This window comes from Saimiri boliviensis, chromosome 1 (assembly GCF_048565385.1).
Source record: "Saimiri boliviensis isolate mSaiBol1 chromosome 1, mSaiBol1.pri, whole genome shotgun sequence".
Taxonomy (NCBI): domain Eukaryota; kingdom Metazoa; phylum Chordata; class Mammalia; order Primates; family Cebidae; genus Saimiri; species Saimiri boliviensis.
Genome location: NC_133449.1, coordinates 91,214,595 through 91,233,409, shown reverse-complemented (window position 1 = coordinate 91,233,409; position 18,815 = coordinate 91,214,595). Strand labels below are relative to the sequence as shown.

The 18,815-nt window shown below is 49.0% G+C and overlaps 1 protein-coding gene across 1 annotated transcript in view; it reads left to right on the top strand.

Moving 5' to 3' along the window:
- Nucleotides 1-2,060: 2,060 nt before the first annotated feature.
- SH3RF3 (SH3 domain containing ring finger 3) overlaps nt 2,061-18,815 on the top strand; it is a 360,128-nt gene continuing 343,373 nt past the window's right edge. Inside the window, exon 1 of the mRNA XM_010333743.3 lies at nt 2,061-3,750. Within this exon, the coding sequence (XP_010332045.2) occupies nt 3,169-3,750 (582 nt within the window). The 5' untranslated portion in view covers nt 2,061-3,168. The remainder of the gene's footprint in view (nt 3,751-18,815) is intronic.

Sequence of the window (18,815 nt, the reverse complement as noted above, 5' to 3'; positions counted from 1 at the left end):
AAAGTGGAGGTAGAAGAAACCTGGGAAAGCTGGGCTTCAGTGGCCCTATCTTGCTCTTGTCTGGCTTAGCTTGTGCAAGATAAAGATATGTTGAGGGCAGAGATGTCGTGGTGAGCTTCTAGTATGGGCATCTGTTGTTCTGACTGCCCGGTACAGCAAACTTCTGGAAACTCTCATTTCTACTGTGTGACTGCACAGGGTACTGCCAGATTTCATATGATCCTGCTCCTGTGGCCAAGGCACACGGGTCCAAAGAGGGACCACTGGTCCATGCTAGTGATAGAGTTTTGGAACTTCTAGAAGTGGCTGATGCTGTTGGAAGAAAGGCTCATGGAGCTTTGACCACGTTTTCTGTCATGTGGGTTGGGAAGCAGAGGCAGCTGGTGCAAGAGAGGGAGGGGTTGAGTCAACAACTAGAGACACGGACAGCAAGACACACTACGGGCTCTATCTGTGTTAATCTGGTCCAGCTCTTAGCCTGGGATTCTACAGGATGCCTCTTATTCTTGGTGTATATTCTGCTCCCTTTAAAATCTACCGGGAGTTGGTTTCTGTTGCTTGCAACCAGAAGCACCAGGGCATGCCCTCCCAGTGCCAGATGGGTCCCCTCTTTATGCCCCCCTTGCATCCTGTGTCTACCATCTGCTCTTGGATCAAGCATCCTGGGTCCTCTCAAAAATCCCCCTTGTTCCTGAGCAAGGGTAAGAGTGAAAGGTGGCTCATGTTAATATGCTTCCATGCACAGTGAGGTGCATGCCCGCCCTTCAGCCCTCGAGGGAAGCCAGGCAGCTCTGGGATGCCTCCCATCTCACCCTGTTGTTAGCGCTGATATAAATCGTACAGATGGAAATCCACACTGCTGAGAGATATCTGGGTTAGGAAAGCCACCTGCTGCTTTCAGGGGCAAAGTTTCCAGGACTAGCATCCTGATATAAGCCCAGAATATGTGGAATTGTGATACTAAGATCTGCACTCAAATCACCAGTAGGTGATGAGAGAGAGATATCCTTTCATTCATTCTACAAATATTTATTGAGCACCTAGGCACTAAGGATATTACAGTGGAAAAGATCTGTAGCTTACAGGGAACTTACATTCTAATGGCATGTAAACTTTATGTGTTAGGTTCTGGGGATACAAAAATGAAAATTCAGCCCCAATGGCTTTACAAGTATGGGTATCACTTTCCTCATTTGTAAAATGAGTTTAAAATAATTATCACAGGCTGGGCACGGTGGCTGACGCCTGTACTCCCAGCACTTTGTGAAGACGAGGTTGGAGGATAGTTTGAGCTCAGGAATTTGAGACTAGCCTAGGTAATATAAGGAGGCTCCGTCTCTACAAAGAATTCAAATTTAAAAAATTAGCCAGGTGTGGTGGCACGCCTGTAGTTCCAACTCTTCAGGAGGCTGAGGTGGGACGATGGCTTGAGCCTAAGAGTTCAAGGCTGCAGTGAGCCGTGATCGCAGCCTATACTCTAGCCTGGGTGACAGAACGAGATCATGTCTAAAACGATGTAAGTAAATACAAATAAAATAATTCTCTCGCAGAGCTGTTTAGAGGATTTACATAGCAGGCTCTTGGCCTTTAAGCCTCAACAAGTACTACTTTTTTCCTGAATAATAATAAAAAGATCATACAACTTCACAAACAACAAGGACAGCCTGGCCGGTAGGCGAGCCCTCCACGTCTCTTCTGACGTTAGCCCTGCAGCCAGTCCTGGTTTGTGCTGAGTCCTGGACGGGAATCCAGCCCTTCCCGGCGGGAACGCAAAGTGGCCACGAGGGGGCAGCGCACGGCAGGGAATATTCGCCGCCGACCCCAGCCCACCGCCAAACTTCCCTGCTGCTCCCGGTCCTCCTGTACGTACTTCCGTTGCTCTGACGCTCCCAGAAGCCGGGGCGTCGGGAAGGAGAGCGCGAATTACCCGTCCTCTGCGCCCCAGGAGGAAAAAATCGGAGCGGGGTTCACGCGACTGCGCCGCAGCGGGAGCTGGAGCCCCTCGCACTGCGCCGCTGAGGGTGCGGCGCGGAGCCGGGCATCCCGCGCCAGGGTGCTGGTCGGCGGTCAGCGGCGCCTGCCTCCGACCCGCGACTCCGGAGAGCCAAGGTTGCCGCCGGGAGGAGTCGACGCGGCCCCGGGCTACCCCATTCTACCTGAGCGCCTCCCGCTCCTGCCTTGCGGGCCATCCTCACACCCACACCCGAACGAAGCTCCGGGGCTGTCACTTCTGCGCGCCGCTCGGAAAGGAGTCTGAACTGGGAGCGCTCTGGGGAGTCGTCGGGGAGGATGCCCGGGCGTCGGCGGTGTTCCCAAGCAGCTCGCCGGCGCTGGTGAGGAAGGCAGTCGGGATAACGCCGCCCAAACTTTCCTTCGCAACAGCCTTGGCAGGAAGCGTTCCTCTCAGAGGCTTACGAAAAGCCGAAAAAGACTCCGGCGCCTGGAGGAGGCAGGGCCAAGCCTGCGCAGGAGGGGTTCCCCGGAGCCCTGACGATGTCCTAGGGGAAAAGGCCAATCGCCGGCGTGCGCCCAGGCGAAGGGAGGTCCCGCGGGCGCGGCGCGTCCTTCCCTGCGCCCTGCAGTGACTGAGACCTCCGCGCGCACCCCCGCGCACGTGCTCGCGGCCGAGGAAGAGGAAGGGACCTGCTGAACCCTAGGGAGGACAGCGACTCGCGAGCAAGCCAGGGGCGCATGGAGGTGCCTCGGGGGCTGTGCGGCTCGCCAGCTGCGCGGGGGAGCGCGCACGCAGCGCCCCGGCCTCCCCGGGGACCTGGCCGGCCGCTGCTCGCACTTCCTGCCGCGGGTCTCCCAGCCGCGAGCCGCAGCTTGCAGCACAGAGCCAGCTGAGCTTCGTGCCCGGCAGCACCCCCTGCCCCCGGCGCGAGGCTGGCGCGCGGCGGGACAGGTGTAGCAGACGCTGCGCTCAGGACTGGGCGGGCTCGGCTCGCCGGGAGTTGGCTTACCGCGCGCGGAACTCGGGTCCCCGCCAAGCAGGCCGGTGGGCGCGCCACTTCGCACCGCCACAGCCCTAGCCTCGGGCCACCTGCCGGGGTGAAGAAGTCACGGCAGAGCCCGGCTCCCCGGTCCTGATGCCGGCTGCGGGTGGCGGGATCCACGCCGGCCCCAGGACCTAGGCAGCCGCCCGAGACAGCTGCCGGCGCCTCCCCCATGCTGCTCGGAGCCTCCTGGCTGTGCGCGTCCAAGGCGGCCGCCGCTGCTGCTCAGAGCGAGGGCGACGAGGACAGGCCAGGCGAGCGGCGGCGGCGGCAGGCGGCAGCCACGGCCGCGGGGGCGGGCGAGGACATGGACGAGTCGTCGCTGCTGGACCTGCTGGAGTGCTCCGTGTGCCTGGAGCGCCTGGACACCACGGCCAAGGTGCTGCCGTGCCAGCACACTTTCTGCCGCCGCTGCCTGGAGAGCATCGTGTGCTCGCGCCACGAGCTGCGCTGCCCCGAGTGCCGCATCCTGGTGGGCTGCGGCGTGGACGAGCTGCCGGCCAACATCCTCCTGGTGCGCCTGCTGGACGGCATCCGTCAGCGGCCCCGCGCGGGCACAAGCCCCGGCGGTAGCCCGCCCGCGCGTCCCGTCCTCGGCCAGAGTGCGGCCCCTACGCTCGCGGGCGGCGGGGGAGGCGCGGGCGGCGCGGCAGGCAGCGCCCCAGGTTCTCCTGTTTTCCTCTCCGCAGCCGCGGGCAGCGCCACCGGCAGTCTGCGGGAGCTGGTGACCAGCAGGAGCGTGCCGGTGGCAAAGGTGGGTATCTGTCTCCGCGGAAGTGGTCACGGCGCATGGGAGTGTGTGAGTGAGCGCTTGGGCGTGGGGGGCAACCATGAGGTGCGGAGGAGACCAGGGGTGGCTCCGCGTTGAGACACTCCGCTCTACGAGCAACGTCGCTTGCTCTGTGGCGGCATCTGGTCCTAGGGCACCTCGCCGCTAGTTCATGTGTGTCCCATCCTCCTGCAGGGTGGGCACGCCTTCCTGTCCCTCCGCTCGCCCTCTACTCCTTGGCCGGACCTGGTACCCTGCCTCTTAGTCTTAGCATCGCCCTTGCATCTCTCTAGAAATCGGGTGGAGGGGGGTTTCCTCTGGATCCCCAGACGCTCACTCTGCACACCCTGGACCTGCCTGGAGAAAAGTTAGGCTTCACGTTTCTGACAGGACTCTGATGTCTGCACTTCGAAGCCCGCGGGCCTCCTGCCTGTGGGTCTGGCTAAGGAGGGGCGGGCAGAAGGCAGAGTGGGACTGGGGTTTGGAAGAAGGCTGATCACAAACTCCTTATAGTGGTCTGGAAGGAGTTAACCTGGAGACCCCAGGAGCCTTTTGACCCAGCCCGTTTCGGACTTGGCAGCGTCTGCCCAGAAGCCAAGGTCTTCTCCTGGGCTTCCAGGCAGGATTGTGTTCTCACGTGGGTCGTTACTTATTTTTATTATTCTTTCTGGTACAGCCTCATTGTAGGGCTTTAACTGCTTCTGTTTTAGGCGAAAGACTGTCTGGACGGCTTCAGTGATTTGGTTTCAAAAGCTTCTTGCAGCCTGTCATAACACACTCTCGACACCTTAGGAACTTACCAGGGAAGAGGGTAGCCCATGGGATGCTGGTTTAAGTTAGAAAAAAAGGATCCGGGTTTTGTTTATTTCTTTAAATGGAGAGAAGCACTTAAATGTTACAAAATATGTCGTCTAAATGGAGAGAAGCACTTAAATGTTACAAAATATGTCGTCTATCTGTTGGAATAATCATTTGCTTTAGAAACACAGCTTTTAGGGGGTTGGTGGTGCCTAGTCCTTCCACTATATATGATCCTGAAATGCTGGGGAAATTCTAGCACCTGGATTAGGCAGTCTGCAAAACTCTAAGGTTACGGTTAGAAACTTAAACCCTTGGATGCTGAGTTTGAGTTAAATGCCATGTTTTGCTGCAATGGGCTTTCCCCCCCATGGATCAAGAAGAATGGACAGTTAAGGATAGTCACCCTGGGTCAGTTGGGGTTACTGCTGAAGGGGAATTTTTTTTTTCTTTAGTTTTAATTGTGATTAAATCCAGCTAAATGCTTGCGTTAAAAATTTTCAAACTTTTTCTTCCTGGCCTTGCTGTTTTTGATTTAAGGTATTATAATTAAATATCTTTATTTGCAGAGTAAGCGGGTTACCTTCTTCTGTTCTAATAATTGTATGATATTTGGAACCCTGCTTCTAGTAAAAGGCTGGGACATTCTAATGGCCATTTGTTTACAGATGTCCTCCCAGTTTATCTTAGGGGACTTGTGTTTTACCAGGAGGTTAGGAGGTAACCTCTGAAATGTGACAGGCTAAAGCTTTGATGCCACTCTGGGAATTCTGTGACATTTGTAGTACCTTTTAGCACTTGTCAAAGGGGTTGAAGCTTGGAACTTTCAGTAGTGACACTTAGTAGTAGCAGGAAATTGATGTTTTACACACCAGATTTTGAGACCCTTTGCTGACTTCCTCTATGGGTGCAGTCATGTTCATGACTTTTTATACTTTCTGGATGTTGCTGCATCTTGTTTACCAGATGAGTACTTATTTAACTAATAGCCAGGAGTCCTGTATGCTGTATTAACACTAAACTACTGCTATACTACCTTGCTGGGATAATAGCATTAGGTCCAGCACATGGTTCCAGGGTGGGGAAGGATTGTAATAGAGTATCAGGCATTGAGCAACCCTATACACTTGACTGACAAAGATCTCAGCTGAAAATTACTTTTGGTACTTTACTGTCCATTGGAATTGCTTGACTCCTCCCAGCAAACTTGAATGGTGGATTTTGCTGCATGTTATTTAATAGAGGGGCATTTATTTAACTAATACCATATATGCCATAATAGCAGGTAACCATAAATATTATAGTCGTGTCATTTCCCAATTAGAAGCTCCTCACATCTTCTTTTGGGCCAATTAGGATATGTATACCCTTTAGGTATGTAGGTAAGTATATGTGTAGCTTGTTTGTTTTATTAATTTTGTTACAGTTAGACATTGTGACAGCATTATTATTTTTTATTTATTTATTTTTTTTTTGAGACGGAGTTTCGCTCTTGTTGCCCAGGCTGGAGTGCAATGGCGCGATCTCGGCTCACCGCAACCTCCGCCTCCTGGATTCAGGCAATTCTCCTGCCTCAGCCTCCTGAGTAGCTGGGATTACAGGCACCCGCCACCATGCCCAGCTAATTTTTAGTATTTTTAGTAGAGACGGGGTTTCACCATGTTGACCAGGATGGTCTCGATCTCTTAACCTTGTGATCCACCCGCCTCGGCCTCCCGAAGTGCTGGGATTACAGGCTTGAGCCACCGCGCCCGGCCAACAGCATTATTTTTAAAAAAAATGTTTTAATTTCTATTTGGTATCACCAGCAGGGAATGAAACAGTGTTTTCCCTAACTCTTTATTTGTGTGTTTTTCATCAGTTTGGGTGAGTCAAGTACTTGGAGTCCCCTGACCTGATGAGCAGAACCTCTCAGCTCTGCTTTCACCTGAGCCATTTGAGATAAAGCACTTTTTTGGAGTCAGTTAAGGATGCTGCCCCTGAAAATCTTATACCCAGTGATGAGTACCCATAGCCTAAGATCAGGACTGTTGGTCTTTTTATTTGCCTGTTGGCAAATATTGTATGTGTGTTGCTTCTTAAAAAGTGTGTTCATATGTGTTACTTCTGAAAGTGACCTTTAAAAAGTCCTATTTTAATGGTATTATCCAACCCTTGCAATTGCGAATGTATGCTAAATTTTTCAGGCTAAATTGTTTGTTTATTGTTTTGTTTTCACAATTTTGCAAGAAAATCCCTGTAATATCCCAAGCTAGCATCAATCAAATTGATTCAGTGCAGTGAGAATCTTGCTGAAAGGGTTTTGTGGTTCCACATTGAGTAATTCAAAGCATGCTTTTTAATGTGATTTAATAAGGACTCAAATATAAGACAATACCAATTTTTTTGGAAAAAATTTTAAATCCTTGACTTATATTTGGGCTTATACAGGACATGGTCTGCAGTTCGCCTGGATTGCACTAGGCGCTATTATAGGTGAACAAGACTGCCTTGGGCTTTCTTGACGGAGCTGGTATTAGGGGCAGTGGATGTAAGCTGTCTGCTCTTGCTCTCAGAAGGTACTTGTGGGCACTGGCTGGTGTTAATCCAGACTTCTGTGAGGGTTACAAGGAAGGACATTGTCACAAATTAAATAACTCTAGAAAGCTTAGGCAGTGCCTTTGATGACATAAAAGTAGACATTAGAGCCTAATTAGTGTATCTGTGTTTTGTATTTTGAGGTACAGTGGTATATGTTCACATTGGATCTGTTTGAAAATCTCTTCTGTGTCTCTTTGACATTGTGACTGGGACTTAATAATGGAAAAATATTTTAAGTTGGAGAATCTTAAAATTATATATGTTAAATATTTTATTTTATAAGCACACACATATATGATTCTTTCACCATTTTGGGGGGTACAGGGCTGAGGACCTTTCTTTGAGTTCCAAATTGTCTTTTTAGCTGAAACCAGTCACCTTTTATGAATTTCTACTTGTTTCTTTCAAATGGAGTGAAGACTCAGACTTTCAAAGAATTTTGAGTAGAGCATCTTCTAGATTTTAAATAGGCCTGCCCCACTAATGTCGACGTTCTTGTTTACACCTGATTTGACCCTTTTGAAGCAATATCCCTTGGTTGAGTCTTTCCTACATGGTCATCTTGATTTTCCAAGGGGCAAGATTTTTTTTTTTTCCACTCAAACTTCTTCCCTGGTTACAGGCTATTGAAGTATGATGCATATTTAGTATTATGACTACCACTTGCATTAAAATAGTTGGGAATAAGGACAACAGATCCCTGACAAGCACAGGCCTCCCCAGGCAGGAGGGGCTGGCCCAGCCTTGCCGGGATATAGTCCCTGGTGGGTGTGGGTGACTTCAGCTGTGTTGTTTAGTCCAGCTGGTCAGCTAGTGGAGGCCAGGATGCAGGGTGTCTGTGATATCTGGAAGCTAGTTACAGTGTTCTTCGGTTCTTGACAGTTGAACTGCTTATACCCGAGATTTTCTGTTGAGCGTTTACTGAGTGCCTGCAGCATGCTGGGCACTTTGACGTTTATCACCTTATGGAAAGTTCACAATAATCCTGCCAAGTGGCTGGCATAATTATTGTTTTGAGGCCCAGAGAGACTGAAACTTGGGCAAGTCAGAGAGCTAGGAAGTGACTGAGTTAGGATTCTGTTCCTCTGCCCTTCAGTCCAGTTTGGCTGGATGGTTGGGGTGTTGTTGTGGTTTGGTCTTGAATGTAATAAAGACTCCAGAGGAATAGACTAACACTTGGGAGCCTCACAAAAAACCAGACAGCTCACAAGAGAGCAGACAAGTGGTTGATGTGACAGCTGAGTCACAGTGAAGTCCTTTTCAGAAGTAGAAATAGCAGTTTGTAGCCAGAGAGTAAATAATCTAAATTATCATTCATTGAGCATTCACTGGGCACCAGGCGTGGCTGAAGCCTTTGCTGTGGGCTAAGGGTTGAGCGGTGTTAAAGTTTAGTTCATCTGGTCCTTACTGGAACTTGGTGAGGTCGCTAGTTATATAGGTAGAGAAATCAAGGCTCCATACTTTTCTTGCTGAGCGACACTCAGTTAATAAGGGTGTTTCTTGGAAGATTAACTTTGGCCTTGGTTAGGAGTCCTCTTATTCTACCACAGGCTCAGCTCGTTAGTAGCAAGGTTCTAAACATAAGCAACAGCCAGCCACCCCTTGCATTCACTGCACCCATGGCTACAGATGCTCTTCTGTGCAAGGCTGTTGTCTTGTAAACCCAGAGTGTGCAGAGCGGTGTGGCCCGCAGGAAACAGCATCAAATGTGTTGTGGCTTTGGCCGCAGGTGATAGGCAGCTCTATTAATATGTAAGTGACTGATCCATACTTGTTCTTGCCTTCTGCCCTGCTTCTGTGTTGGCTTCACTCTCAGCCCCACCCACTAGGTTTCAAACAGAGGCCGTGGCTTCAGGTGTCACAGCCCCATGACAACACCCTGGACACAGTAGGGTTTCTTCCCCTTGTACTTGGTCTCCAAGTCAGTGAGCAAACGGTGACCCAGCCCCAACCCCATGCTTCCTTCATACCTCTGGGGACAGTGTTGCCTTTTAGGCTGGTGTCTGAAGCCGGCACACAGGACTGCCTTCCCTCCTGAGGCGATGGCCTGCCACCTCCCCCAGGGCATGTGGAAAGAGGGGAAGGGGTAGTGGGAATCCCACTAAAAGTATTTTTGGGTTTTTTTTTGAGGTGGAGTCTTGCTCTGTCATCAGTTTGGAGAGCAGTGGTGCGATCTTGGCTCACTGCAACCTGTAGCTTCCAGGTTCAAGTGATTCTTCTGCCTCAGCCTCCCAAGTAGCTGGGGCTACAGGCATGCTCCACCATGCCCAGTTAATTTTTGTATTTTTAGTAGAGACGGGGTTTCATCATGTTGGCCGGGATGGTCTCGATCTCTCGACCTCGTGATCTGCCCTCCTTAGCTTCCCAAAGTGCTGGGATTACAGGCATGAGCCACCACACCTTGCCTGAATGTGGTTTCAATTCTGGCTTCCCACTTCCTCACTGTGAGCCCTGGGCAAATGGGCTAGCTTTCCTGAGCCTTTTTATCAGTGAATTAGGGATGCTATCTGCTTCTTTGGATAAATGGGATAAGTACTCACAGTGCAGTGCCTGGCACACATGATTGGCTGTCGTTTCGGGCCTATTTTAATAGGAAAACCTTGGAGTCTCTTATCATGCATGAGGCACACCTCAGAGTGCCTGCCTTGCTGCTGGTGGATTTGTGGTATTTCGTATTCTAAATTAAGGGTGTATGTGCGTATGTGTGTGTGCACGTGTGTGGATGTGGATGTGCATGGGGGTATGTATGTTGTGAGTCTGATACCATGCTTTGCTTCTAGATTCAGTCAGCCTATGCTGTGGAAACTGGATTGTCAAGCATTACTGGACCTCTGTGCTGAGTACTTGCTTGAGTCTGTTGGTTTCCTTTTTAAATTTGTTTCAAGTTTATCTTTGTTATCAGAGGTAGTGTTCCTGATTTTTACAAACTTCATTAAAAGGGAAAAAATGTCTAAGCCATAATCTGCTTTAAAAAAACAGCAGGGGAGAATAATCCTGCTCAGTTGCTGATCCAGCCAGTTGGCAGGCTGTCCTGAAAACGAGCCCACCTCTGTTATCCGTAGGACACAATAGCTTGTCTACAGCTGCCTAGAATCAGGCTGCTTGGTGTGATTGAACTGAGCAGAATTCTATTCAATTGTTTCTTCCTCCTGGCTTTTGAGAGCCTGCCTGCTTGCTGGAGCATGACAAATTCGGGGCTCAGTTTTGTAGTTGTTTCTAGCGTGCATTTCAGTTCAATCTGTATTTAATCTCTATCTTTTACAGTTAACATGATATTTTTGAGGTGCATTTAAAAAAACACATCAGCAGGCATTTGCTGAGGAAAATGCTGTTGATAGCAACCCTTGAAGAGGCCAAGGTCAATTTTTATCAGATTTGCCTTGCCTGGGAGATCTTCAGATTTGATGAATGTGAAATGCATGCTTGATGGGTATCCTATTGGAATTTTAATTAACTTTAAGAGAACAGGGTGTCAAGCTGAAGGTGTTGGCAACAGTGAATGGTTTGCAGATCATGCAAGCACCCCGTAATGTGGGTCTCCCTTTTCCCATTGAGTGAAGTTGGAATGAAAAAGTGTATAAAGTTGCAGCACGATTTGGGTTCTGCCTTTTTTAGGCTCCCCTGGCCCTTGATGATTCTGCACATCCTTGAAGGGAATTTAGAGCCACAGCTCTCCTTTGGGAGACCTGAAGGAGGACCCAGAGGAGTCGCTGCTCTCTTGGGTAGCACATATTTACATTGTTAACTGATACAAACGTGAAGATATGATGGTATTTGCAGTTCCACGTAATGGAATGTGTGCATAAGGCTCACATGAATTTATGTGAGTTTAAATGAATTAGGATTCACCACAGGAAATGGGTCAGGAGGAGGGGTGAGAGAATTTAGAAGCATGTTTGCTCTGGGGCACCTGTAAATGTGCTGGAGCCGGGCTCACTGATAGCAAGAGGAGGCCTTACCAGAGAATTGGGGAGTTCGCAGGGAGCTGTCTTTACCCTGGTTCAAGGAATGGGATGTTGATGCTTTTCTCCTTCTGGCTTCACTGCACACATATTTAAGTATCTGCTGTGTACCAGGCACTACAGTGGGCACTGGGGGGCTCCAGGGACAGGAATTGCATCGGTCTCTATTAATAATGAAATGTAATTTTTTTCCATTTAGGTGACCAGATATGCTGCAGAGGAAAATATGTCTGTCTTTTTATTCTGTTTATCTGGCAGGAATTTCTAATGAGGAAAGTGGCCTCGGTGTGATTTGGGGCTTATGAGTTTGCAGTTTTCTCATCTCTTTTAGTTTCTTCCATCGTCTGGATTTGCTGAATGAAGACTTTGCACTTCTGTTTCCTGGATCTTTCTGACTTTGTGGTGGGGAATGAAGATGGTGAGGCAGATTCATCCCACAGCTGAAGGCTTTCTGAGAGCAGCTTGGTGTTGTGGGCAGCACCTTTCAGAGAAGGCATCTGCCGGTTGCTGGTTCTTGAGCAGAGGCTGTTCTGGAAGTGCCGTGTGCTCAGGAGACAGGAGAACTTGCTGCTGTGGCTAGAACCATGGAGGTCAGAAGTGTCCAGAGCGTTCTCTGAAGCGTCTTCTGATTTTTGTTGGCCATCAAAGCACACCACTTTAGGTGAGAATTCTTTGGATTTATCATTTAGGATCTGAGACACATTCATGGGTGTTGTATGAATTTGTTGTTGCATTCCATTGTTGCTCTAGGATGAACCCAGAGATACTGGAGAGAAAGAAGAAAGGTGAGGGAAGCTTAGGTACATTTCGGTAAATGTTTGCAGGTTAAATAATCTCATCAGACACCATGCGTCCTGATCATCCGTTGTTTTTGCGTTCAAAGACTAATCGGTTAATCCTCCAAGCTTTGCCTGCCAGTGTTGCTGTTTGATTTGAAGGGTCAAGGAATCCTTCAGGTGATTCCTAACCACGTGGAGTGCTCACCCATGTGGGCTGAGGAAAGTACTGCAGGGGCTGGGCTGGCTAAACCTCGGGCCAGGTGGTCTGGAGATCTTGCCTGTGTGGAGTGCCTTCGCCCCATAAATGCAATGGTGGACATGTACGTTTATTTCTTAGATAGAAATTTATTAAAAAATATGTAGGGAGAAAGCAATGGGGCTTCAGTTTTCCATGTGGGAAAAACAAAGGCTTGGGAGTTTAAAAGAATGGACAGTTGCTGTTGTTGCTGGGACTTGAAGGCTGCTTTCAAAACTAGCTTGGTATACCATTTGCTAGCAAGGTGGCAAGCAAATTTTGAGTAATATTCTGGACTTCATGTATTGTAGTGAACTGGTTCTTTTGGAGATGGGTCAGGGCAGCCCCTGGGCGGCCCACTGCTGTGGGTGTCTCTAGTCTTCCCCTTCGTCTGCAGCGAGGAAGCGGGTCACTCTTCCCCTGGGTCTGCACACCCTACCTGAAGACTGCAGCTGTAGGGAACACACAGTGAATGGTGGCCCAGGTGCTGGTGCTGTGGAGCTGTCACCATGGCCCTGTGTGAGTGCTGCTCTTGAAGTCTGGCCCAGAACGAGTGATGTTAATCATTAATTCAGCCCACACGTCTCTGTTGACTGCCCACCCTGTTGCAAACCCTGTGTTAGGCACTGGCATGTACATTGGTCACAAAACCAAAAATGTTCCAGGCCTTTCGGGACCTGACCATTCAGAGGGCACTGTAAACAAAGAGCCAATAGGTATCTGTTGACATGCAGTGATAAGAGACATGAAGACAGGGGACCACAGCCTGGTGATAGCAGAGGATGTGGAGTCGTGAGTGGTGCCTGTGGATTTAACCATGCCGCTTATTTGATTTATCTAAATTTATCCACATCTTTACTGTTTTACGGATAAGCCACTGGATTTCTTAACTCTTTATAATCATATTCCAAATCTGCATAACTTAAAAATTGCATCCTATTTTCTCTTCCCAAGCACAGCCAAAGGTAATTAAAACCAGATGTGTTTGCGTGAGATAATGCGTGTGGAACATCAAGAACGTAGATTGTGCTAAATTAATGTTGCCTTAACAAAGATAGCCAGTGAGACTAACCTTTTTTTCACTAAGCTCGTGATGCCCGTGGGCTAATTTTGTCACTAGCAGTCATTGTCTGGACCAAGTTTGTAGTCTAAACATGTGCAGTATGAAAGGTGGACACTCTCAGAGTCACACTCCTAATAAAAAGACAACCCTCCTGTATCCTGAGCAGCAGGCCTCTTGTGCCTTCTGTGGCTGAATTTGTGTTGTAGACTACAGCAGGGGGAAATATTCCAATGCTAGAAACCTGGGTTTTTAAAAATTAATTTTAAAAATGTGGTTTTTACGGAATTGGGAGTGTATCTGCTGTCTTGGTTTGACAAACTAAGCTTTGACCTGTGTACAGTCATAGGAGTTTTCCTGGATTTAAAGTTGTTGTCCCCAACATACCAAATGAGGTGACCCATGTCAGATTCTGTGGTTGAGCCTCACAGTGCGGAAGGGCACCTACTGCGGGTCAGCAGCCCATTGAACAATGGAGTTGAAAACTTGCAGATTTTGAGCTTTTCAATCACCTGTTTGCCAAAGACCGATGTGTATTGCTTGGTAGTTTGACATCTGGAGTTGTGTGGACGGGGGTCTGCATCCAAAGGGCAGCACCACTGGGGCTTAACTTGTTCAGGTTTCTGTTTTTAGGCAGACGGAGGCTGTTTGTTTCAAATATAGCTGCTTTAAAGAGACAGAGTGGTTTATGGATCAGAGGTAGTGACCCATGACATACTGAAACCGTGCCCACATAACTTACGTGAGAAGGCTGGGGAGAAGAGGCCTGGTCCACAGAAGGCTTTCCACTTAGTCCTGGGAGGCCCCCTTCCCCTCTGGCCACTGTCCCCTCTGGCACCATCACTGTTGCTTCTTTTCTGAAGGCTGCGTTCATGCACATGGTTGGTGCATGTGGTCGCTTGATGCACGTGGTTGCATGTGGTTGACACACGTGGTTGGACTTCTCTCTCTCTGGTTTTGAGATCGGCTGCATCCAGCCATGGACCCTTTCTTTCGCTGGTTCTTTGTGAATCATAAATCTGCTTATGATGCCTTTACATACTCATGTTCTTTTTCTGTTTTTCCCAGGCTTCGGCAATTTCTTGCTTTTTAAATTTATGGGAAATACAATTTTTTTCCCTTCTGCAAAAGGCCTATGTACTCTACATGTGGTTAATAGCCAGTCTGTGCAATGTGATTGATGTTAAAGGTAACATCTCTTCTGCATCTCCAAACTAATCAATGTGCTGTCTTTGACTATCAATACCTACACAGTCTGGCCCCAAGGGTATCGGTTTTTCACTTGGTGCTATCACTGCCGTAAACAATTTCATGGGCTGAGAAGCCCTTGCTTTCACGATCCCCACCTCCCATCTGGGGCTTCCATGAACTGAACACCCCTGAAGCAGCCTGACAACCAGACCCCTGTTGTGGGGCCTCTGGTTAGTGTGAGCTGTTTATATCAGCTGTATTAAAGGGATCAGTGGTATGCTGGGACCCACCCTTGGTGATCCCATTTTAGTCAACTTCATCTAGGTGGAAAGATGCAGCCACACCCCCAAGCCCAGGTTTCTGCAGATTCCTCTCTTTTGTCTCCCTTTCATTTCTGGCTTCGTTTTTATTTCCTCAGGCTGTTTTTAATCACCCTTCCTCACTCTTCCCTTGTGGGCTGTGTGCATTCCCTCTTCTTCCAACTTGCTCAGTGATGAGTGGGGCTCAGAGCCTCACTCACAGACTGCCTGCCCCACCACGTCAAGCTCATAGGAGAGGCTTGAGAGCTCTGCAGCCCCTGGGCACATGCCTGCCTTCCCCAGTGACCAGGCCCAGCACAGAGCTGAGCCCATAGCTGCAGAGACCACCAGTCCCCAGGCTGACCAATTCTTCACAGGTACAGGCTGAAGCTTCAACCCCCTGTACCTTTCTCTATCATGAAATCGGATGTGGATTTAAGGTGAAGATCCCAGCAAGAGCAATGATACCTGGCGATAACAGTGTGTCTTGACAAAGAGTTAGGACTCAAAGCCAGCATCTCCTAGGAGAAAGCAAAATACTCATTTTCTAGACCCCAAGGAACAAGTCTTCTGACAATATCAATGGGAAGGGGTACTGGTTGGAGAAGGAGGTCAGGATGAGGGAGCCACAGTGGCTCAGGCCAGTTGTCCTGGCACTTGAGGAGATGGGGGTTATTCATTCAAGGCCAACCTGGGCAATATAAGAACCTGTCATTCATTTAAAAAAAAAAAAGGAAAAAAAGGAGGTCAGAGTGAAGGTTGTGTCCAGCTCAGCAAGGCCAGTGTTTTGCCTCCTTTCACCCATGGGACCCCCAGCTGTGCCCAGTCTACTGTCAGCTGTGCCTTTCTCCTGCCCGCTGTGAGCTCTATGGGCGGCAGGGCCCTTTCTACACTCAGAAGTCTCAAGGAAACCTCCTCTGGCTTGTAGCCATCATTCCAGCCTGCCCAGTCCTCTTCCAGGGGTCCTTGAGTCTCTAGTCTCCTGGGAGGGTCTCAGGTATGTGCCTAGAGCTTTTTTGTTGTTGTTTGTTTTGTTTGTTGAAACAGTCTCACTTTGTCGTCAGGCTGGAGTGCAGTGGCGCGATCTCCGCTCACTGAAACCTCTGACTCTCTGGTTCAAGTGATTCTCCTGCCTCAGCCACCCGAGTAGCTGGGACTACAGGCATGCGCCACCATGCCCAGCTAATTTTTATATGTTTAGTAGCGATGGGGTTTCACCATGTTGCCCAGGATGGTCTCGATCTCCAGACCTTATGATCCGCCCCCTTTGGCCTCCCAAAGTGCTGGGGTTACAAGTGTGAGCCACCGCACCTGGCCATACCTAGAGCTTTTGCTGCAGCCCCTGGCCTGTTCCCTGGGCCCCACCTCGAGCCACCTACCGAGTGGAGTCCCCAACCCTTGGAGAGCAGCAAGGGAGTGCTTCCCATGGTCCAGCCCTCCTGGGAGGACTCTCATGCCTTTGTGACTGGACGAGCTGTGCGTTCCCAGTTCTTTGCCCGCTGTCCCGCCTCCCCACCCACTTCCCTTCCACAGGTGTTCTTCCCAGGAATAGGTGTTTATTTATGGTCTTGTGTTTTTCTTAAAATTCCCATGCATGTTATATTCTACTCCAAATTGTGCTTCCTCTGATTTTAATAGGACCCCCTAAAGCACCCTGTGGGGTTAGCTCTGCAGACATGGAATCAAATGTATATCCCGTGAGTTCTTCCCTGGCCCTCACACCCACACAGGCACCCAGCTCGCAGGCACAGTGGCCGAGAGTGAGGAGAGTGAGGGAGGGCTGCTGCCTTGGTTCCCCAGGGACAACGAGGCACTTGGCTAGAGCCAGCAGTGGCTGTGGGAGGAGGACTCTAGCCATGCCATCAGAAACCTCTCTGGGCTCTCTGGGGGCAGAACATTTTGCCGGGCTGCTCCTCGGAGCCCGCCATCCTAGAGTCACTGGCGAGGTCAGCTGAACGGAGTGTGGGCTGTCAGGCCAGAGTTTATTTTCTGATCGCTGGTGTTCTCTGGCTTCACCTGCCAAGGCATCGAGGATTGTTGCTGAGTTAAGGAAATGCTGTAAGCTCGTCAGTAAATGTGGGGAAAGGTGGCTGTCATTGCCAGACACTTTCACTCTCTAAACTTAAGTGGGAAATTTCTGTCAGGTTGAGGAATTGACAAGGATGTTGGCTTTCAGGGTGACAATTGTCATGTTGACAGATACAGCATGTGGGTGGTAGTGGAGTGCCAGGGGGCTCGGGGCTGGCATCCCGACTGCTGGAGTGTGATTTGACACCAGAGATGCAGGAGGAGAAAGTGCCACTGCGGTGCTGGTATTCCTGGTGGTGTCCCTAAGCTCAGGGAACCCAGTGTGGGGGGCCTGCCATGATGGCCACCAGGTAACCTCAGGAGGACCCTGGGAAACATGTGGTATATTAATGTTTCCATTTATTTTAATTGTCCCTTCCAATATGTCAAGTGGTATATATAGAAAAACTGTGGCAGTTGCACCGAATTTCTTTTAGAAACAAATTTAAATAAAAAGTGAGTTAATTTAAAGGAAGTCTTTAAGTAAGCATTGTGAAAGTGAGGCTTGGAGGACCGTTTGGATAAAAGCTGTTTTAAGTTGAAGTGAAATCAGAACCTCAGAGAGATGTGCATTCACATTCATTGCAGCATTATTCTGAGAGCCAAGAGCTGAAAGCAGCCCAGATATCCATCAACAGATGAATGGATAAAGAAATTGCAGTGGGCTGGGTGCAGTGGCTCATGCCTATAATTTCAGAATTTAGGAGGCCAAGACAGGAGGATCACTTGAGCCCAGGAGCTTGAGACCAGCCTGGGCAGCATAGTTAGACCCCATCTCTAAAAAAAAAAAAAAAAAAAAAGAATTAGCAGGATGTGGTGATGCATGCCTGTAGTCTTAGACACTTAGGAGGCTGAGGTGTGAGGATTTCTTAAGCCCAGGAGGTCGAGGCTGTAGTGAGCTGTGATCGCACCACTGCACTCCACCTGGGCAACAGAGTGATGCTCTGTCTCAAAAAAACCAAAACAAAACCAGGCAATTTATGCTGTACACACACACACACACACACACACACACACACACACACACACGGTGGAATATTAGTTTTTAAAAAAGGAAATCCTGCCGTTTGTGACAGGATGGATGAGCCTAGAGGACATTATGTGAAATTAAACAAGACACAGACACAGAAAGGCAAATACTGTGTGATCTCACTCATATCTGGAATCTAAAAACATTGGCTTCATAGAAGCAGAGAATAGAAAGATGGTTTCGAGGGGCTGGAGGTGTGGGAAGAGGAGGTATTGGTCAGAGGGCAACACTTTCAGTTATAAGGTGAATGAATTCTGTAGTTCTAATGTGCAGCATGGTGACCATAGTTAATGATACTGGATTATATACTTGAAATTTGCTCAAAGAATAGATTTTAAGAATTTTCATGGCACCACAAAGGTAACTATGCTAACTGGAATGTATATATGTATCAAATTATCATTTGTATCCCTTAAATATATACAACTTTTGTCTATTATACCTCAATAAAACTGGGGAAATAGAAAATTTACATGATAATGAAAGGTATCTAAAACACACACACACACACACACACACACACACAAAGCTGCCTCAGGTCATAGAACAAACAGACCTAGCTTTCACCACGGTGTCTCCAGGTTTGCCCTTTCAGCCCTGGTTTCCTGTGTGTCTGAAGGCTGGCGCCCAGCTGTGCATGTGCTCAGGGTTTGTATGAGGGCAGAGGTCAAAAGGGGTGAATATGAGGAGCAGGGCAGCATTTTATGCTTGCAAGCAGTGTTTGGAAAATTGCTTTGTTTGATTTTTAAAACGAAATAGCAAACATGAGAAACCCAGCCTTTGGGATTTATTTTGAGCTGAAACCATCAGCAGGGCAAGAAGCGTGACATGCATTCCCCAAGTCCTTATGCTGCTGTACTGGATCCAGGCTGGACCACTCCCAGGCCCACCTGCAGCTGGTGATGCATGCCTGGCACGGGGCCATCTCACACCTCTCTGCATCAGTCAGGTGCCAGGCTGGAGCCTGAGCCACAGCAGAACACTGATCAGGGGTTAAGAACCAAGAGACGGGCAGGGGGTAGAAGGCGTGGTGGGAGTAGGCCTCACTC